The sequence below is a fragment of the Ziziphus jujuba genome, chromosome 12 (assembly GCF_031755915.1).
Source record: "Ziziphus jujuba cultivar Dongzao chromosome 12, ASM3175591v1".
Lineage (NCBI taxonomy): Eukaryota > Viridiplantae > Streptophyta > Magnoliopsida > Rosales > Rhamnaceae > Ziziphus > Ziziphus jujuba.
In genome coordinates this window covers 19,508,058-19,530,950 of record NC_083390.1, presented here as the reverse complement: position 1 = coordinate 19,530,950, position 22,893 = coordinate 19,508,058, and the positions used below count along the sequence as shown (strand labels likewise).

Below are 22,893 nucleotides of genomic sequence, written 5' to 3'. Positions count from 1 at the left end.
GGGGGAGTTGTTTATTATTTCATCCAAAAAGGAATGATAAGAAACAAAGACCAAAGAGGTTCAACTACTCTCATAGTCCATGACCTCTCTTGATGAAAATAGTAATTTGAAAAAAAAAAAAATAAATAAACAAAAGGTTGCTGTTGGAATCGTTTACACGCGTCAGAATCATACGGTAGGACTTAACTCCCGTGAACTAGAACTTGTCCTATTATAATCATCATTTAAAAAAAAAAAAAAAAATTTGAACTCGGTACTCTACTCAGAACAAAACTGAGCTGTCTCGGATTCAACTAATGAACGGACACTTTTTTTTTTTTTCTTCCTCTTAGCAGTACAACCAAATAAAATACAAATTCCAAAAAGCAAAAATATACAGAAAAAAAACCAAAGGATTTCACAATTGACACCACAGTAAAAACACAACACACACACACACATAACACATTTCTCTTTAGCCGACTTTTACAGGTAACGACGGGTAAGTAAATTATATTGTACAGAGTGCTCTATAATTTCTCAAAATTAAAAAAAGCTCTGTATATATGAAGAAAAATAAATTAAAATCCAAACGCAATTAAAAAGCTCTTTTTTCTTTTTTTTTTGGTTATTTGGTTTACGGCGTCACTTTCGCGGCGTAGCTGTTGATAAGCGCAAGCGCATTGCTGGTGTGCTGCTTAACGTACGTCGCCTTATTGCAAACGTCCTTCTTAATCGGACATTCCGGAACGTCCTCGAACCCGTCCGTACAAGTCTCCTGGTCCGTGAGCGCCGCGCTCATCCACGTCTGTACGTTGCTCAGCTGAAACCGCAGGCTCTGTCCGTCTCCGCCGCCCCCGACGCCGAGATTTTTCATCTGCTTGACCGAGCCGTTGATCTCATCGACGGCGTCGCCGAAGTTGGAGAAGCAGTCGTGGAGAGCCGAGATGGTTCGGGGATTGGCTCCGTAGTCGGCTTGGCGCGTGAGGTTGGAGATGTAGGTGGTCATGTGCTTGGATTTGCTTAAGGTCACGTGCATGGCAACGAGTGCTAGCTGAGCCGGGTTCTGCTGGATCGCGCTGGCGTAGCGAGAGAGCGACGTGTAGCATAGCTTGGGGTACAGTGTCGTTCCGCAGCTTGTGCGGATGAAATCCGTGCTGTTCTCGTTGTTGTTCGTCGGAGATGGGGTTTCCTCTGCATAGGCGGCCGTTAAGCTCGTCGCCAACCAAAGACAGATGAGGAAGATAAACGGAGTTCTCATACTGCTTGTCGTTTTTGTTTTTTTTTTTTGTTTTTTTTCGAATTGAGAAATGAGAAACCCTGTGCTTTTTTGCTTGGTTGAGACATTGAGGTCGGTATAAATAGGCGAACCTTTTTACGAAATTATTTATTTAGACACCTCTAATTTCCGAAATAACGAAAATGCCATGGAATCCCATATGGCCCACAAAATGCTCTGAAATCGTACAAATAATATTATCTCGTTATTAATTAGCCAAAATTAATCTTGTTATCCTCCTGGTATTTTTGTTTCACATGTATATAATTATTAGAATAACAGGTGAACCCTGAAGCTTTAATTTAATATATATATATATATATATAAATTTTGATTTTATTGGAGCTGTTAGTTAATGAAAAACAAGCAACTGTACAGCAAAGCCATTTCACGGGGGCCGGAAACGATAGTGAAAGTAGTTTGTCTATTTTTGCATGAATTGGAAATTTATTAAAATTGGTATACAAACAGTTTTAGATAATCACGTGGAGATTGTATTATTGATAGATCTAGTAAAATCCCATACGACACAATAATAATATGATACAAATCCACTTGATAATTTATAAATTTGAATTAATAATATTGTATCGGATTTATATCAGTATCATTTAATAATATCTAATAAATTAACAGATTTTAACGAATGAAACACAATAAATCCATTAGATCCATTAAAGAAAAATATTTTAATAATTATATAAATTTTATAATATTAAAATTATTTAATTTATTATTAAATATGTATTTATTTATTTTTTTTAGTTTAATTTTTAAAACATCTAAAAATAAATAAGAATTTTTATAATTTAAAAAAAATATTATTTTATTATTTCAAAATTAAATAAAATTTAAATTTTTAAATTTATATTTATCTTTAATAGATTAATAGATTGAATGACAGATTATATGATAATTTATTGAATAAATTTAAATTTATTTAATTTCACATAAAAATTTAACTTATTCTATTTGAATTAACTTAATTCATGATTTAACGAGATGTTGTCAATCCTAATTATTGAAGAGAAGGTTCCGTCTTGTCTTTTCTTTTCTGTTTTTTTTTTGTTTTTTTGGGTTTTCGCGTGGTGGCTGGCCTTTGAGTTTAAAGGCAAACATTAATCAAATGGGAAAAATTAAAATCAGGTGCTAATTTTTTGGAAATTTCAATTACAAAATTGTGCAGTACGGACAATTTAAACATGTATAAACATATATATATATATATATGGTACAAAATTGGTGTGCATAATTTGACAGAAGAATGGAGCGTCTTGTGGGGTTTAGGAATTTAAATGGATTTTTTTTTCATTTTAATAAGCAAAAAAAACCAATTTTTTTATTTAATTAGTTTTTTGCTCTGCAAATGTAAGCTAAAGTACTTCCGACAGAACCCATGGGTATCCTTTCTTCTTACACTTTTATTGACCACCATTGGAACAGCATTATAATTGTCCATTTTATGCACCTTTATTTTTGGTGTCTTTTCTTTTTTAATCTCTTTTCTTTTTTTGTTTTATTGGTTAGGCATAAAATAAATTTGCTACGACCAATAGAAGCTTATCCTTGACCAAATCATTTTTTTTTTTTTTAACTTTAAAGAAAAACATATAAGAGAATAGGAAAATTGGAAGTTAAAATACCATAATATCTTAACGTGTATCAAGTTTGAAAAATGTTTACTCTTTTGTACTTTTTTTTTTTTTATAAAAGAATAATTACATTCAACTTATTTGCTAGATAGTACATGATTCAAGTTATTAAAAAAAAAAAAAAAGTGAAAACCATTTTGAAGTCAATTTTACTTGGTTTCCTATGGAAGTAACAAAAATCCCTTTCCAATATCCATCTATTCCTTTTGGTTGAGATTGATTGATTAAAGAACAATTGGCCTTGTTTTCCTAGCTTTTCTTCTTCTTTTTTTCCCTTTATTTTTATTTGTATTTTAAAAAATAATAATAATAATTCTTCGTCTCTACTGTCGTAGTACTTGAGGTTCCAGGCTAGCCTAACATGAAAAGGATTTTATAGTCAAATTCACAAGAAAGAAAAAAGACAACCCTCGTAATTAACTCTAAGGCAATATATTAAAAACTAAAATAATAATTATTTTTTTCCCACGAATTATAGGTGGTGGGCAAGAGGATGAAGTGGGAAAGCACATGAAAGCCGGAGCTCTCATTACGCAATTGGCTTTATAAAATTGCGGCTGGAAATGCGTGCCAAAAAGAGATCAACGGTTGTGATTAGCCAATTACAAGATCAACGGCTCAAATTATACAAATTTGGGAAGCAATTATAAGGTAAGGCCGTAGGGCTAGAGCTAATAAAATATTATTGGACGGTATTTGGAACAAGGCGGCGAGGTATTCCTGTGGATGACGTGGCAGTTCAATATTAGTGGGACACTGTACATAGCACTAGGGATGAATTTGGGTAAACCGACCTGTTGCTTTTTTTTTTTTTTTATATAAATAATTTTTTTTCTCCAAAGCAGTTTGATTAGTTAGTTGGGATGGTTGAAACTCCTTTTTACTTTTGTTTTTGCTCACTGTGTCCTCTAAGCGTGCACCTTTTAAAAGCTTTTTTGTTTCTGGCAGAGAGATCGGGACCCTCATGAACTCACTTATTGCAATTTCCCTTCTTTCTTTTTTTTTTTTGGGTTAGTTCGAACATCTTCTTCAAGAATCTTATTGTCCTCCTATGATATTTCATTTATTTGTCTAATTAATTGTACTGGAATTGATTATTGTTTTTTTCTTATAATTAATTTTCAATTATACAAAAATTTTTTAAAACCTTGTTTCACCATTAAAAGTATAAATTAACTTTATATATGGTTTTGCATTATAGCATATGACCTATAATATAATTAACTTGTTATGTTCAATTTATACTTTGTTACCTGCTTTAATAAATATGTTTTTGTCTCGTTGATGGAGTTGGACATCATCATACAAACTCAATTGGTTTGAGAGCTTCTCTATCGTCTCCAACTTATAGTTGGAGGGTGAAAATTTATATATATATATATATATACAATTATTGTATGAGTTATATGATTCAACAAACTATTCATAATTTGATATTCAAACAATTATTTTGTAGGCTCAATTTATATGTTTTGTTTTGATATTGAATATGATTATAGATAGTTCAATTTATATTGCAAATGAATTACTAATTGTTGTACAGAAAAAAAGGGTATAGCTATTGTGTTTAGTAGTGTTTTTTTCTAGTTAGAGACCTCTAGTCCCCCTTTTAATCTCTATGCATGTAGCAATAAAGTCTTTAGTGGAGAACGTCAATTTTTATTAAGGGATATCACCAAGTAAAGGGGAATGTGTGAAATGTTTGGATTCGATTGAAAATCTTAAATGTTAGATATTGTAGCAAAGTTTTTAAAAGCAATATCTTCATGAATTATGATTCGGCAATCTTCATAATGAATAGTGGTAGTCAATTTGTCACACTTGACATTGATTAGTGTAGTTTGTTTTTCCCTGGTTGGAGTATTGTTGAAAAATTACGGTGTTGTTTTTGGTTTTGTACCAAACAACACTTAGACACCAGGTAGACTAATATCAACCACACTTACAATAATTGTGTATGTACGCTACTTTTGGTATCAAAAGAGAAATTATATTATATTAATTATGAAATGGTTTTAATTGTTTCCATAGTTAATCCAAATTTCGTAGCCTTTACGCAGCATTCAAAGATGGTGCCAAGCCTTTGATTATGAGCCTCATGGAATTTACATGTATACTATTAGACGCTCATAAAGATAAGCAATGCTTATTGATCCTTTCCACACCGAAGAAATTAAATCTTATCCTTTTCTTGTATAATTATGATTTTTACTATTTTAGTTTTTATATATATTATTTTCTTTTTTAATGAACTATTTTCTAGATTATAATCCAAAATGTACTGACTTTGCGAATATCTAACGCAAATCAAAATATAGAAAATTAAAACTATACATATTCTAAGAAATTTTAGTCCTTAAATGGTTAGGGCATATAAAATTTTGTTTTCTTCCTTTGATAATGAAGTGGAAGAATTCAAATTTTGGATGTTTGTCTGACAAACGAATAGGTTTGTGATAATAGAGATGGGGGTTTAACGAAAACTAAAAACCAAAATATATACAGTGAAATAGCAATACATAGCACTAGCTAGTCACATCATGTCTATAACAATATGACTCGTACAAAGATTCTCTCATTGGAAAGTTGTAACATGGAACTAAAATATATTTACTCTTATCCTTGTATGCATATGTTTCGTAGTTAATTATCGCTTTGATTCTTTCTTTTTGCTATAAGCAACTTCATTGATGTTCATATTAATATTGATTACGGAAGAAGCTATATATGTCCACTCTTCCTCCAAAAGTTGTCACACAGTTTGACATATATATATATATATATATATATAAGATGAGAAAGAAGAACAGAGAGATAGAGTTATAGGGACGATGCTTGTGTGATCAAACTAATTAGAGTACGATTTATACATAGATGCTGATTTCTTTATGGAGAAAGCTAGCAAGTGTTAAAAGTAATTTATAAATAAAAGTAAATGTGAACAAACTATATCAGTTCTTTTCAAACGTCAGTCCTTTCATTTATTATTACCTTTTTCAGTTCTTTCTTTGGCTTGGAATTTTCCAAAAACTTACCAAGCTCTATTTTTTTTGGAAACAACCTAGACGGATTTGATTGATATGTAGATTGTGATGACAGATAATTTGAACGATTATGCTTGCTTATCAATCAAGCGGATGTGTCATCCTTATCAATTATCATGATTATATGATTAGTTACTAATTACTACTTAAAGTTTCGTTTTATTACTAATTAATTTTGTTCAATTAATTTCTCTTTTAAGTTGAGAATTTTGCCTACTTAATGAAATTCAAATACAAAACAATGTTAGGGACCGGGAAAGATATAGTAATTTTTATCTAATTAAGGACTCTATTTCCACCTCTAAACTTTAATTTTTTGGAGCATATACGAGTGCTATAATTACAAAACAGTTGATAAACTGTGACATTGGTTGCTACAATTAGAAAAGAATAGAGCATTTACACTAGCTGTCTAGCTACTACCAAGTTTTAAGTTGAATTTCAATTGCATGGAGAGCTCCATCATTTGTGTAGACCAAATAAGATTGCAAATTTTTCACAATTGCTGACCATCACCTGAGACACTACCCACATGACATTTTAATTGCTATTCTAAAAGATTCACTTTCCTAAATTATGTTTTTATTTAAACTCAAAATTAAGAAAATTAAATGCAACTATTTCTCATATCAACATGTATAAATTTATTAATGATGAGCACTAATAGTGATTATCAATAAGATATGACAACTGGTTGTACTTGTATCTTTATATAGTTTTCTGTGGAAAACAAACCAGTCATGAGCATTAGAAAAACTTATCCATATAATTAAGTCGTTCAAAAAAAAACAAAAATGCTATTTTTAATCAGCTTTTATGTATCAGTTAAATAAGTCTTAATTATGTTTTCTTTGTAACAAAAAAAAACTAAAAGAGTTTTAATTATATCTGATGATCTTTATTTATTAATATACTGATAAAAGCGAAACATGCCGTTGTACCAACAATGTTTATATTGAATGTTTTTTTTTTTTTTTTTTTTTTTTTTGGGCCTAGTGTGGCTGGGCCCCCAGGCACCCCTTCCCCCCCTAAGACTCGATCCCGAGCACACACAAGGCGGGGATGTGGAGACTCTGCCACTTGAGCTCCACGGCAGTTGATTAATATAATTAAGAAACACCGTATATATATACATATATATGCATGTATTGTTATTTAAGCAAAATTTTCCGAGCAGAAAATTAAGCATGTTAAATCGGCGTAATTGACTCAAATTGAAACTAATCAAATGATTAAATTGAAAAGTGATAGGTGGGAGAGGGTGAGGAAAAAAAACATCATCTTCATGTATAAGATTGTGATAATTTATGTCGGATGGGGGGCCAACCAGATTTCTTAGTCTAAAGTATGAGAGTTTTTAAAGGTGGGAACATGCTCGCCATTAATGAAGATCATCAAATACAGGTTACATGCAATAAAATAGCGGTTTTATGCAATAAAGTAGTAGTAGTAGAAGATCAAATTGTTAATAATTTTGAACCTTAAAAGCTGTTCCCACTTCAGGGCCTTCAACCAAGTAACTATGCCCCACTCCATCATTGTCAGGTTAAAAAAATTTGCCGTATTCAACTCCTTTAAACAAGGGCAAAATGTCCCATCGTGATTTGACAATTTTTTTTTAATTTTAATTTTGAGTTCTTACAAAGTTCTATATATTCAAACACTATATACTTCTGAATTTTCACTTTATCAAAGTTTTTAGACTGATTTTCCTTCGTGTACATTTTTTTTTTTTCTTTTGCTTCAATAGTCTTTGGCTAGTTTTTTTTCTTAGAAGAAAAAGTAGAGTATATATACCTTCTTGATTTTCACCTTATAACGGTCTTAGATGGTTAATTTCCAATACCATTCAATATTTTCATAGAAAACTGAAAAAAGTAAAATATCATAGGTTCTAATATACACGTAAGAAAGATATGTACCATTTAGATGTGACAGACTTTTAAATTTAGAAAAAAATACATCATTTAGAAGAGGAAAAAGAAATATCTTGATCCTATAAAAATTAATGTAATAGAATGAGAAAATTTCTAAAATTTCAAACGAAAATGTAGGAAGACTGCAAATGCATAACGAGTGCTGCCCTCATACATTCTTTTTTTCAAACCCTTTTCAGACATAAAGAAATTGGATATGTTTCGGTTCGTTTTCCTCCACAAATCTTGTTCATCAATATCTAGGTAGTCTTTTTGTGTATAGTATACGTGTCTTTGTCTAGGTTTATCAGCATGGGGATTAGGTTTTAAATTTGTGGATTGGAATTGACTTCGCATGCGAAAATTATAATGCGTGCATGTGATTCTACTTCTAGGAATACATAGCATGGAAACAAAGAAAGTTACCAAAATTTTGGCCAAATTCGACATTTTGTGAATTTAATTTGATAGTAATCGGCAGTAAAATATGTTTTCATGCATGATATATATTATAGGATGTTTCTGCAAAAGAAATTTCAATAATAAAATTATTGTTTTTCTCTTCGGACAATAACTTTTTCTAGAATTTAAAATTTTGTCATACACATATTATACTTATAATGACATTTTGTTACTTGTTATCATAGTAGGTTGTCATTTATTTAAGCATAATCTCTCAAACAAATTAATAAAAATGAAAAAAATTACATAAACATTATAAAAAGAGTTCTAATTCTAAAGTAAAGTAGTAGATACCTAATTAATTTACATCAACTGTACAATTTAATAAAGAAGCTTTAACTTTAGTGCTTTCAATTGGATTCTTAAGTATCCAGAAGATACTATGAAGCTATATATGATAGATTTAATTTATGTTGGCGTTGTTTCAAAGCTGAATCACGAAGTGACACTCTAGTTTTGGTGTCGCTTTCAGTGTCTTCTGAGTGTCTTCCAAAGTTGGAAATGATGCATCAAATAAATTAAGTGTCTGATTTTCAAAAACATAATAATAATAATATTAACAATAAGTATCCTAATCGTGTAGTATCAACTATAGCTATTAATATTTCTTAGGCCTCATCTTTAGCCTCTCACTTTTTTGGACAATTGACCAACTTTATATTCGTGGGCCTCAATTTATGGGTTTATAACTTTGGAAGATAACCCTGAGCAAAAATAACTGTATGATGTATGGATATGATTAATTAATTTTATCTCATTTCATAGCATTTTATGTTTTTGGTTTTGTATTTAAAATTTTTTTCTAAAAATTTATCTTGATTGTGTATAATTGCTTTAGTTGAAAGAAATTGCTAAAAGAAAACAAAACAGAAACACCAAACTAAAAACAATTTTAAATTATATATAAAATGAAATTCATTTTGATAAATTCTTTTGTTATTATATATTATCATTATAATAGTGATTTATCGTTCATCTACATGTGTTTGATCTCTTAAACAAAAAGAAAAATGAAAAACTAATTAAAAGCATAACCGTTATCAAACCAACTATTATTAGAGAAGATAAGAATGTTTTAAAAAGTATTTTCTAGAGTTTGGTTGTGGAAAGTACTAGAGATTCTCTCTCTTTTTTTTCTTTTTTTTCTTTTTTTTGGTTTCAGTTTTCATTGAAGTTTTTTCCTAATGACATGACAACCTATAATTCATTCATAATTTTTTTTTTCTTTCCACACGAAGTACAGCGTCTACTTTCGTTGGTTTGCTTGGATCTTATATTAAAGATCTTGGCGTCCAAAAGTGATTCTAGTCTAAGCCCATTTCACTCAAAAAAAGAGGGCAGATTTTAGGCCTTTAAGTAATATCACATATTTGGAAGAAAAAAAAAAGAAAGAAAGTACTTTCACATAATAATTGTGGTTTGCTTATATAAGGGTGTAATTTCTACAGATTTTTTTTTTTTTTTTTGGGTAATAGTATACAGGCTTTTTGTCGTTGTGATTAAAAGAATCATGATTATATATACATATATATATATATATATATATAAAAGATGTTGATCCATTTCTATGGTCCAATTACATGTAGGCTTCAGTTGGAAGGCCCAGATCTTATTAAATCCTGAACTCGTAGCATTTGGAAGTTTTTGAGTGAGAAAATCAAAATTACACATATTTATTCCTCTCCCAAAATGAAAAATAAAAAAAGAGGAGAGGGAAGAGATATTAGATAAATTTACAACTTAAAAATGATTAATTAGTTTTTGTTAAATTGCAAAAGAAAAAAGTTTTGAGAACCTTTAAAATCAGAGATATATTTGCTGATGATCAATAAGGATTGGTGGAGGAAAGATAAGAATAAAAGGTAGACAGGATTACCATTATTGACGCTAGACATCCATCCCAAAAGGAGTTTTCAGAAAAAAGTATTATGAAAGATATTAAAATTATTTTTCTTTAAAATAAAAATCAACTATCTGTATTTGTTATTACTTAATTTTGCAAAAGTTTTTTACTTTTTTTTGTTTTCAAAGGGTTAGGACCTAAATTTAGCCAATGAATCTATTCTAGTATAACCAAATACTTTACCCAAAAAATTACTTATATATACAAGTATTAAGTTATACTAATTCGCCAAATAACATAATGGCATATCAATATTAATATATTAGAGAAAAAGGGAAAAAAAAATTTAAACCCTTTCAATTTTATCTTTATTATATTTGGATTTTAAAATTTTAAAATCTCATCACTGATTTTTCTTTAGTTTTATATATCTACTAAAATAGATTCATCTTTCATTTTTTACCATTTAATTTTATCAATTATTAGCTAAAATGGTATTTTCATAAGATTATTCAATCAAAAGCATTACTTTTTTTTTTTCTAAAAGAAACAGAAAAAAAAAAAAAATTCCTTGCCACTAAAGAGTTAGATTTATTTTGATAAATATTGAAAATTAAAATATAATGTTAATGATAATTTTTTAAAAATATAAAATCTAAATATAATTAAGGCAATCCTAAAGGGTTTAAATCAAATTGACCTTTGAAAAACTCTATTCATGAGTGATTACAGCTGCTCTTAATGGTCTTGGCTATAAACCTTAAAACTATGTTTTGTTTTTTAAAAACACTAAATTGTTAAAAATGTTGTTAATTGCAAAATTCAAGAGGAGGACAATTTTTTTTTTTTTTTTCCCCAACGATCAAACTAAGTTGTAATATTTGTCAAACTACTTAGCGTTTTCAAGAAAACATAGGGAGTTGCGAGTGATGATTATTGTTTCTTAAAAATGTCGTGATATGGAAGAGGTGCATGTTGTTTTAGGGGGACAGAACCCTTAGCCATTGATTAATCATAATTTAGGAAATAAAATCTATGAGTAAAAACAAAATAATGATGAACCACATGTCCAATAATTGATAGCTACCCAAATTCACTTGCCCATCAATCTAAAAGACTTTATTATGATACCTTTCACATGTACAATAATTGATTTCAAATGATAAAGGCTAACATTTTGGTATTTGGTCGTAGCTCATGTTCATCATCCGCCTTCATAATTTCGAAATTCAGTCTAGTGAGCCCCCCCCCCCTTTGTTGCTTCCTCTCTATATGGTCTATATCTATTTCACGGATCTAATAGGGTGTTTTTTCCTCTACTTTTCATTGGAAGAATAATAAATATTGTATTTTTTATTGGTAAAATATATTATTTCGGTGGCAAAATTAATTGTTTTCCAGACAATTAAGAGTATGAGATCAAATACCAAAAAATATACACATATATATATTACCCTTGATCATCATTCCCAGATAACATTTTTTTTAACTGTTTTGGGAATAAAAATGATGACTATATATGAACTGCATTTTTTTTTTTTTGGTTCACAAATTAGATTAATTTGTAGATTTTTTTTGTTTTGTTTTGTTATGTAATATATGGATCAAATATATTCACTATGGTCTGTAATGTTTCAGTTATCATATCCCTAATATATAGCAATTAAACCATTCAAAACATGATGTATGAATTAAAGGAAAAAAAGTAATTATTGAATGATTAATCACTTGTACGTTCCCACAAGTTTGCTTGCCCTCGAACTTAGGGACAATGCCCAATTTTTCAATGCTTATATAGCTGTAAATATTCTATTATTTCCATTTGCAAACTGGAAACAATTTTGTATTCCTAAGTTGTTCTTGGACTATTTGGAGAATCACAATAAAAGCTCTTATTATTTATTATTTATTTCAGACAAGTATTTAAGAAAATTCTCTATTTCATGCTCCTCATTCGTTACAAAACGAAAAGATCCAAAATCATACAGTTGGTAGACACTAATTCCTAAGCTTGGTGACCAAAAGTCCTAAAGTAAATGTTTGTTGATATCGACTTCCACGGTCCCATAAACTGAAAAACACATGCTCAAAGTTAGTGTCTCTCTCTCTCTCTCTCTCTCTCTCTCTCTCTATATATATATATATATATATATAATAAAAAGACTAAAAATGATCGACATATATATATCTTTACGTGTACATTATTAGATTAGTGTTTTATATGTTGCGCAATTTACAACAATAGTATTTTTAAACCATATGTGAAAACGCCATGTTTTTCCTCCTCATGCTATAACTCCGTCTAGTTACTCTGTTTTAGTTTCTTATTTTGTTAAGCAACTGAATCTATTTTTTTGATTGATTTACTGGATTTTTATTTTTTATTTTTTGAGGGCTAAAAAGGAATATAATTAAACAAGAGAGGGAAATCATAAAAGAGTAGTAAGTGGATACTTGTTTGGATAACAATGGATAAAGATTTTATGTCATATTGTATTTATTTTTACTTTACCAGTAATTTAATTCTTCCTGCTTAGGTTATTTTTCATCCTTGTCATTAATTTTTTAAATGAAATAAAATTCTATTATTAATTGCACATGAAATTTGGATTCCACAATCATATAGAGCCGAATATTAGGATAAGAACAAAATATTCTTTTTCCTCTCCTAAAAGCAACCAATAAAGCCTTACTTGTAGGATCGGGTCATTTCACTTTAAATCACTTATTTTCGAATTCATGATAAAGAAAACACACATACAAAATCTCTCTTTCATTAATCAACAAGTCGAAAGTACAATCCAATAATTAATATTATACAAAACTCCTTCAGCTTATTGAATTTGTGAATTTTTAAATCTAAGGCAAACAAATTTATAAAAGAAAAAAATTGCCAAAATCTTGAAATTCAAAAACAAAGACAATTTATTTATTTATTTTTCTTGGGTTGAGTAATAAATTGGAAATGGGATAAGAATGAATTTGAGATACAATCCTATCCCCATTGTATCACCACCATACCACAAATACAGTATGTTTTTGTTCCATTCTATCGTTTGCTTCCCTATCGACTTAGGACCACACAATCTAAACCCCTTCTCCATATCTCACCTTGTGAATTATTAGATTCCACGTTAAACCTCCAAAATTCTATCCGGATTTTCCATACTTTCTATTACCAAACACACCCCCAAATCACATGCTTCACTCATCACCACCTAAAAAAAAAATAATAATAATAATAATAAAATTTGTAGTCAACTAAGCTGACGCTTCTCCATTATTCCATTTCACCGAAACGGTATGGATGTTCTCTTCACCTGTTGTGGGGCCCAACTCCCTCACCGATTCCACATGTCCTTATTCAATAGGCTGGTGGAAAAACATGCATTCCACCGTAGATTTTAATTATTTATTTATTTATTTTTGTTGTTGATGATGTGAGTCTAAATCATCATATTCATTTCACCCACCGTCAATCGGTGCGGCCCAAAAGAGGCCCAAAAAGATTTAGAAAAAGAAAGAGTCAAAGCCCAGGAAATGAACAGTCAAAGATGTTTCTGCATCGGAATCCGGAATTAATCCAGTCACGTTCAACCACGTGGATTATCCCCATTGGTTCAGACTCTGGAATCCGAGGACGCTTTTTCTCTGTATAAAGATGAACTTCCCAAGAGACGGTTTTAGCTTGCAGAGAAAAAAAAAAAAAACAAAAAACTCTGAAAAAACAAAAGAAAATGGCGCGAAGCACACTCTCTTTCCCGGGGAATGTTCCCGCATTTCACGCCCTCATCTTCCTCGTGCTTCTCTCACCAATCAGCGCCGGACACGACTATCACGACGCTCTTCGCAAAAGCATACTCTTCTTCGAAGGCCAACGCTCCGGCAAGCTTCCTCCCGACCAGCGTCTCCGATGGCGCCACGACTCCGCATTGCACGACGGTGCCACCGCCGGAGTAATTCACCACCACCACCACCTGCATTCTTCATCAACATTCTGTTTTGCTCCGAAACTAACTGAACTGACGCCGTTTACTTATGTGTTTTTCTTTTACAGGTGGACTTGACGGGCGGTTACTACGATGCCGGGGACAATATAAAGTTTGGATTCCCGATGGCTTTTACGACGACATTGCTTTCGTGGAGCATTATTGACTTCGGGAGGAATATGGGACCGGAGCTCAAGAACGCCGTCAAGGCCGTGAAATGGGGTACGGACTATCTGCTTAAAGCTACGACTATACCCGACGTCGTATTCGTTCAGGTCGGCGACGCTTACTCGGACCATAACTGTTGGGAGAGACCGGAAGATATGGATACGCTTCGTACGGTGTACAAGATTGATAAGAACCATCCGGGCTCTGACGTGGCAGGCGAGACAGCAGCTGCTTTGGCCGCTGCTTCCATTGTATTCAGATCACGTGACCCTGCCTACTCCAGATTGCTTCTCAATCGTGCCGTTAGGGTACGTCGCTTTCACACTGGATCATCTCTCTCCTACCTCTAACATTCTTTTTTTTTTCTTTTTTTATTAAGAATGTAGGTACAGCATTTAGATCCTGTACCACGTTGCACGCGATTTTTAAATTTTTTTTTTCTATGTATCGCGAGAAATTGACCGTTGTGTGAAAACTGTCTTGGGGTGGTTTTAGGTATTCGAGTTTGCTGACAGACACCGGGGTGCGTATAGCACCAGCCTAAGGTCTGCAGTTTGCCCTTTTTACTGCGACGTGAATGGTTATCAGGTACTCTGTGTTCCTTTTTTTTTTTTTTTTTTTAAAGTTTTAGCCGTTGGATGAATATGTACGAACATTATCAGTCTTGATGTTGAAAACTGGGACCCACATTGTTTTTTGTAACCAAAAAAATTAAAAATTAAAAAAAAAAAAAGGATGAGTTGCTGTGGGGAGCAGCGTGGTTGCACAAAGCCTCGAGAAGACGCCAGTACAGAGAATACATAGTGAGAAACGAGGTCGTACTGAGGGCTGGAGATACCATTAACGAGTTTGGTTGGGATAACAAGCATGCGGGGATTAACGTCCTCATTTCCAAGGTAAAATCTTAAAATCTAATCTCCCTCTAATCCGGATTTAATTAATTCCTGTATAATGATTATTATTATTATTATTATTATTATTATTTACAATGTAATATTTTAGGTGGTGCTTGTGTTCTTTTGTCTTTGAATGATTTGTTGGTTATTCTTTCTGTCCGGAGTCGTTGTTTGGAATGTGGGAGAACTGAACTGTTTATATTTTATATATTTATTTATTCATTAAATATTTTTTTTATTTGGAAATAGAAAGCGACCCTGATCTGCAAATCACGTGTCGCTGAGAATTTGGTAGTCTGAGTTGGAATAGTGGAATCGTATTTGGCTAAAGTGGGGTCGTCGCGGGTGGGTTCTTATGTGTTGGACCCACATGATCACGTTATCGACATCCAAGGAAAATGGTGCACTGTAAAAGGAAAGGAATGGACTTTATGAATAGTTTTTTTGAGTTGGTATCAGACGGATAGAATTGGATTAGATTAGATTAAAGAGTTTCTTTAGTTCTTTCTGGGGTCACCCATTCACCAATGTGGACATGAATATAATTGTTAGTAATCCGTACAGTTTAAGATGAGGTGGTTTTTTAAATAAAAAATTGTGGATAAAATATTCGTAGGTGAAAAGGGGCGTCATATAATTTATTGGAACTTTTATACTTGCGTATGATTTTGGCTTGGAATTAGGTTTTCTTTTCTCCATGTGGGACACCTATTTTTGATCATTTCACAGTACAACCTGCAAATTCATGCAAAAATTAAGGACATCAACCCGAATGTCAAAAAGGCCCATCCAACAGGGACATAAATGAAATGTAGAAGATAAGAGGTGGGTGATGCGTAAAATGGACATATTTGGCCCCCGGAGAGGGGGGGTGGTTTTAGTATTTTGCTTATGGCCGTGTGCTGTCGCTTCAATGAAAACCAGTGTATTATATATTTTTTGATGTATAAAATCTAGGTCAGGTGGGACCCGGAATCAGTGAGTCGCTGCTGCATTGCATGTGCAAAAAGGCTTCGGGCGATGGTGCTTCCCATGCAGAGGCCATTATTTCACTGCAACCAACTTCTCTACTCAAAAGCGATTGCGACCCCTTGTCTAGCGCTTTTCACTATCAGTTTTTTAGAATTTGGCAATAAAATTCATCATCTCCTATTCGAATATATTTAATATTATTATGTTCATGAACATACATAATGCTTTCTTCACAATATATTAGAGAAAATGAAAGTTGAAGAGAGGAGAGGGGGGGGGGGGGGGGGGGGGGCCAAGATTATCTTTTATTCATGAACATTGGGCTTAACAAAATAAAAAACAATTGTAATTTGTCAGTCAAATTGCTTCGAATTCATTTTTTTTTAATTTTTAATTATGACAGGAAGTGTTGATGGGAAAAGCAGAATATTTTGAATCATTCAGGCAAAATGCCGATGGGTTTATCTGCTCTGTATTGCCTGGAATTTCTCACCCTCAAGTTCAATATTCTCCAGGTATTAATTTTTATTTCCCAAAAAAATTTAACATTATTTTTATCCAAGACAATAATAATAATAAAAACTAGCTTTTTACTTGTTTTCACATTTATGGATTATTTAAAAAAAAAAAAACTATAATTATTTTTATTTATTTATTTTTTTGGGTGTGTGTTTTGTATTTTTGAAGGTGGCTTAATATTCAAGGCAGGAGGGAGTAACATGCAACATGTAACATCTCTGTCTTTCCTACTTTTGGCCTATTCTAGTTATCTGAGCCACGCCGAAAAGATTGTGCCATGTGGCGAAACATCCGCCTCCCCTGCCCTTCTCAAACACTTGGCTCATCGTCAGGTAAATTACGCACTCTCTCCGTTGGATTAGGGGACCATTTTGCTACATTAGACAAAGTTAACGGCTCGATTTTTGTCTGGTCTTAGTTTTAACTCAATGCTTAATACGTACAAGAACTGGTGGTGGTCCACAGATTTGAATGGTTTTTGATCAACAGTAGACCCACGTGATCAGGGTTTCTTTTGGAATTATGGAAAAATTATTGACTTTTCATTTTTTTGGCTGAAGGTGGACTATATTCTGGGAGATAACCCACTGCAGATGTCGTACATGGTGGGATATGGTGCACGCTACCCAAGGAGGATTCATCATAGAGGAAGCTCGCTACCATCGGTTCAGGTCCACCCGGCCCATATTGGGTGCAAAGCCGGGTCTCGGTTTTATCTGAGCCCAAATCCGAATCCCAATGTGTTGGTTGGAGCTGTAGTGGGTGGGCCCAATAGCTCAGATGCTTTCCCAGACTCGAGGCCTTTCTTTCAAGAATCGGAGCCCACAACATACATTAATGCACCGTTGGTGGGGCTTCTAGCATATTTTTCAGCCCACCCTTGATTTCCACAAAAATGTAAAGGAAAGGAAAGGTGATGAATTGTAGTAGTGGTGCGCTAAATGGGTCACCCTGCCAATTATTATGAAAGATTCTAATTGTTCCCAATCAAATCAATCAATGAAGGCAGCTAAAAAAAAAAAAAAAAAAAAAATTGTTGCATTTTTACTTAGCCAAAGACAAATTGAATGGTAGCATTAAATATGAAGTTGGTTTTTCTTCTTCTTCTTATTATTTTTTTACCTTGTTTAAAAATTTTAACAAATTAAAAATAAAATAAAATAAATCAAATGAACAAAAAATTAATATGAAGTGCAATTCAATCACTAATTTAAAATTAAAAAAAAAAATGGGGAAAGAAAGAAGAAGAAGAGAGAGAGAGATAGAAGATGCATATCCCAACGAAAAATATGAAGTGGGTTAGACGTGAAATGGGGCCTCAATGAGGGGTACCTGTTTCAAATCAAACAATATATATACATATACATATATAATTTTTTTGGTGGTGAACAGTATAAAAAAACACATTAGCTTACATGGCTAAACCCACTTTTGTCACTAATATTATTCATTTTATTTGGCTTCGTCAATAACACTTAAATATTCAGATTTTTTTGACTCCAAGGCCCTGCATGTCCGAGATAGGACAATTGCTTTGTACGATCCACTTACTTTGGTAACCTTATCCGGAGCTCATTTTTCAACATTCATTATCATTTACCATTCATAGAAATAATACTTCTTCTTTTTTTTTTTTTTTTTAATGGACTCTGATTTTTTTGTATAAATCGACATGGGAGATAAATTGCGATGGGATTGCAAGAAAAGGAATTTATTTCTCAAACAATTATCATATGTTTTGACTTTTAATGCCACCCTTATAATTTCAACTACAATAATATTTTTTGGAACAATAATTCTGTTTATTAATTTTAGTGACTGAACAATAATTCCATTTGCTTCCCACTTGCTCAGTTAATTAAATGGAAATTTCATGGGATAACCAATATTTGTAGCGAACGGAAAAATGATAAAATTTATTCTTTATTATGAGGATCGACTTTGCGGACATATTTTTGTACTCAATTTTTTTAACCCCTTGCTGCTGTACTTAGGTTACTTTTGGATTTCTGTTGCACGGCTACGTTTTTATATAAGCCACTTTCTTTTGGGTTCGATGAAGTTCACTACTTTTTTATGATTAGCCCCAGACAGAAAAGACGCTTAAAATGAGAAACAGTACTTATTAACAATTCTAGCATAAACACAGCACAGCCTTCAAAATTATATTATTTGAAGCTAAAGCCACATCAATATTCAAAGAATGCTGAGGATTTTGTTTGTTTGAGATGTCGATTTTCCTTTCTTTTTATTGAAGATCCAAGTAAGTGAAATATATATATATATATATATATTTTTTTTTTTTTTATGCAAGGAAAATTTTGATCGCAAACCGCTTGTAAGTATTTAAATAATTTGTTGGGCCTTTCACTTTCACCTAGATTGTAATTGACTGGCAAGCTCTTTAGACCGTAGTAACCCTGAGCTACATTTGGACTTAGTACTCGGACCTAAAATCGGGTCATGGAAGTCCGAAGTGAAGATTCATAATTTCACGAATGGTCAATTGGCTATAATAATCTTATATTTATTTTACATTTTTTATTAAATAAATATTTATTTTACTTTTATTTTGATATTTTGATTGGACCACATACGTATGCTTGAATGTGAGGAATGTGAGGAACATGTGATGCTTTATGCTATGTCATGCAAAGCATAGGTTATTATTTTACTTTATCCCATGTCGATGCTATATAAACATTTGGTTTCAAATGCCTTTTCCTTACTATAACCAAATATGATTAAATTACATATAATTACAAAATAAAATATATAAACTATGATATTCTCTTAAAAAAAATAAATATTAGATTACAGTATTAACGATAATTTTTTAAAAAACCAATATAAATACTCATTTTTATATAATAATATTAATATTGATATCCGTATAATAAAAATGTATGGACGTCTGTACATATATATGTATATATATATATATAAAATACATGCATAAGCTACCATATGTCAATGGTTTGTTTTTTTTTTTTTTTTACCACTGTATTAATAGTCCTTTCAAGCATAAAAGTTGGCAATGTTGGATATTTGAGATTTACATCAGATATCTATCCAAACGTTGAATGTGAATTTGTGGTGCTCATGACAATATGATGGATATACTTGGGGATATCTTAATGGATGAAGTAAAGTTGCCCACCTATGAAAAATAATAATAATAACATTATGTGAGAACAAATTTCTAATATATAATTTTTTATAATAAAGGTACCAAAATTAATATTTCACAATTTACTATTTTTTAATTTCAAAATTTTACATGAAATGACAATTAAATCTTATAATGAAAAGTAAAAAAATATTCAAATTGAAATAAAAAAACTAAGTGGCCGAGTTAAATAGTTAAAGAACAGTCGTGGATACCAAAATTCAAAATACAATAAAATCATTTTTCTGTCTGATTAAGTGGAAGCCAAAATCTATAACCTTGATGAAAATCATATAAGGGCCAAGAAGAGAAGACTAAAAACATGGTTTTGTCCTTGAAAGCAATTAAAGCATTTTTGTCTTGTTCTATTTTTAGTCGCATTCTAAGAAAGAGAAATATATTGACTAATTTAAAAACAGCACCTACTGCTTTTGCTCTCTCAACATTTTCTTATCCTCTGCCAAATATATGTCATTTCCCAATCATTTTCGCCCTATTCTTTTTATCATCTATTTATCATCTTGGCTTTCTACATCAGTAGCATCTTTAAACTTGGAAAATATAAATTCACTTCAGATCATAAGGGCTTCTAATTACTAGGTTTAAAGTAAAGTTTTTTGTTTCTTCTTTTTTCTGTTTTTTTTCCCCACTACCCGCAAAGAAGAATTTTAGGATCAAGTTACTGCTCAAGTTTGATAGCATTTTTTTTCCCCCTCTTTGTACACTTTTTTCTTTTTTGTAATAATAAAAATAAAAAAGTGTTGTTTTGCCTTTAATTTAAAATCTCTGTCTCGTTCTCCTCTTCTCTGTTCAGGTTCAAAGAATAAAATTAGTTAAGGAGAGGATTAATTTGGCTAAAAAAAATTATTTACCAAATATGAGACCCTAATTACTAATTAATAAGCTCAGCTAGCATCTTAATTAATTAATTAGTTGTAAACATTTTTATTTAATCTTACCTACACTTGTATGCATTGGGAGTTAAAGGCGGTAATTTGACTGATTAACATACATCTCAATTTATCCTAAATTGTTTTGCTTTGTCTTCATCAACTAGATCTTCCATGTTCCATGATTTCAGAAAGATTAATAGCCAAGAGAAGCTTTCCCGTTACTAGAATTAATCAGCTGATATATTCACCAAATTAATTCATTTTTTTTTTTTACTAATTTAATTGAAACATGATCAATAATATTGATACAGATCTTGAACACAAGAAGTCTTCACCATCAACAACATCTTCGCCTCCATTAAGTAGTCCACCACAGGCCGATTACGATCAAGGCATAGCCACCGGTTCTCTTCCGGTGGCCACCTCAATAAACCAGCCCTCATCCCTTGACATTCCCAAACCAAATGCAGCCCACTACCAAATCAAGGATCTAGTTTCATGGTCCTCCGGCCTTTGCGCCTGCTTCTCCGATTTCCCAAACTGTAAGTATAAATACATATTTTACATTTTCAATTAATTAACTTAGCAAGGTGTCTATGGACAATTTCACTTTACTTTTTAATCCAAGATTTTTTTATTACCTGTAATATGCTCATAATAGGATGATCTTGGATAAACCAATTTGTCTAGGTTATGCTAACCTAGTTCAACTTTGATCCATATCTTTATTAGTTATCCTTTTTCTCCGTTTCATTATTTCATAGAGATTAATGCGTATATAATCTGTCGTTTTGTATATTATGCAGGTTGCGTAACATTCTGGTGTCCATGCATTACTTTTGGGCAAATTTCTGAGATTGTGGATAGAGGATCATCCTGTAATTAAGTAATTTGGAATGTTTAAAATGATTCTGATTGCATATATATATATATATATATAATTATAATAAAATTATGCATGATAAATGTTAATTAATGTGTGTACATATAATGGATGCAGCTTGTGGTATAAATGGGGCGCTTTATGCACTCTTATCATACTGCACTTGCTGTGCATGCATATTCTCATGCTTCTATCGTTCGAAAATGAGGAAACAATACAGATTAAGAAAAAGCCCTTGTGGAGATTGCTTGGTTCATTTTTTCTGTGAGTATTGCGCTTTGTGCCAAGAATACCGCCATCTCAAAAGCCTTGGCTTTGACATGTCCATTGGTACGTAATTTACATATACTTTCATCTCAATATTTATTATAAAGATCCACAATTAATACTACTTTGTTTTATTGCATATGTCTTAGAACTGTCTTTTTAAGAATATCTTTCAATTCCAGTTCATAATAGGCAAGATGATGATTTGATAAATGATATATGACATCCCAATTAATAATTTAAACAAAAAATAGTTTGGAATGTAATAATCATTTCTAAGCATTTTTTATATCACCATATCCTTCATTATAAATTGGAAGATGGTTTCCAAAATATTAAACTTACATATCATATGGTTATTTGTTAAATTAACAACATGAATCTATGTGGTACTTTATTAGGATATCACGAGAATATTAGCAGACATAATATTGTTATGGAGATACCACCAGCTGTGGAAGGAAGCATGAATCGAGGCTAGTTAGCGGGCGACCAAGAGAGTTTCTTATAAATATAATTTTCTATTTCTCTTTATTATTATTTTGGATCAATATTAATTACTTTGATTATATGTCGCATGGTGATCTGTTCCTGCAGCAATTATAGGTAGGTGTATCAAAATTTAAGGAAAAACACATGAGAAGATTATTATTCAGCACATTCATGAATTCCTTACATATTAAGTGGGAAAAAAATTGGAATTGTAGAATAAATTCAGAGAGTAGAATTTTTGTTTCAGCCATGCTTTGTCACCGTCTCTTTTATCTCTGTACACTCTTCTCGTGCAAATGGACATTGGATATTAGCCTAATTACTGTTTGAAAATTAGAATATTAATATGTATCTCATCTTTCAGCCAGAGCAACTCCAATTCTTCAAATTATAACCTTTGGCCAGATAACCAACTCACCGATACCAAGGGTTTTAGCTTTGAAAAACTCACTACATAAAAAACAATAGCT

The 22,893-nt window shown here is 31.6% G+C and overlaps 3 protein-coding genes across 3 annotated transcripts; 2 read left to right on the top strand and 1 right to left on the bottom strand.

The window, feature by feature from the left end:
* Nucleotides 1-265: 265 nt before the first annotated feature.
* On the bottom strand, nt 266-1,332 carry LOC107429291 (21 kDa protein). Its single transcript, XM_016039951.4, has one exon. The coding sequence runs from the start codon at nt 1,238-1,240 to the stop codon at nt 617-619; it is 624 nt and encodes a 207-aa protein (XP_015895437.1). The 5' UTR covers nt 1,241-1,332; the 3' UTR covers nt 266-616.
* Nucleotides 1,333-13,854: 12,522 nt separating this feature from the next.
* LOC107429284 (endoglucanase 8) lies at nt 13,855-17,832 on the top strand. Its single transcript, XM_048462186.2, has 7 exons — nt 13,855-14,131; nt 14,233-14,640; nt 14,828-14,920; nt 15,067-15,228; nt 16,604-16,715; nt 16,888-17,051; nt 17,280-17,832. Exons 1-7 carry the CDS (start codon nt 13,913-13,915, stop codon nt 17,601-17,603), a joined length of 1,482 nt encoding a protein of 493 aa, XP_048318143.2. The 5' UTR covers nt 13,855-13,912; the 3' UTR covers nt 17,604-17,832.
* Nucleotides 17,833-20,972: 3,140 nt separating this feature from the next.
* Nucleotides 20,973-22,686, top strand: LOC107429282 (protein PLANT CADMIUM RESISTANCE 2). Its single transcript, XM_016039941.4, has 4 exons — nt 20,973-21,323; nt 21,588-21,659; nt 21,782-21,994; nt 22,333-22,686. Exons 1-4 carry the CDS (start codon nt 21,071-21,073, stop codon nt 22,410-22,412), a joined length of 618 nt encoding a protein of 205 aa, XP_015895427.4. The 5' UTR covers nt 20,973-21,070; the 3' UTR covers nt 22,413-22,686.
* Nucleotides 22,687-22,893: the final 207 nt, after the last annotated feature.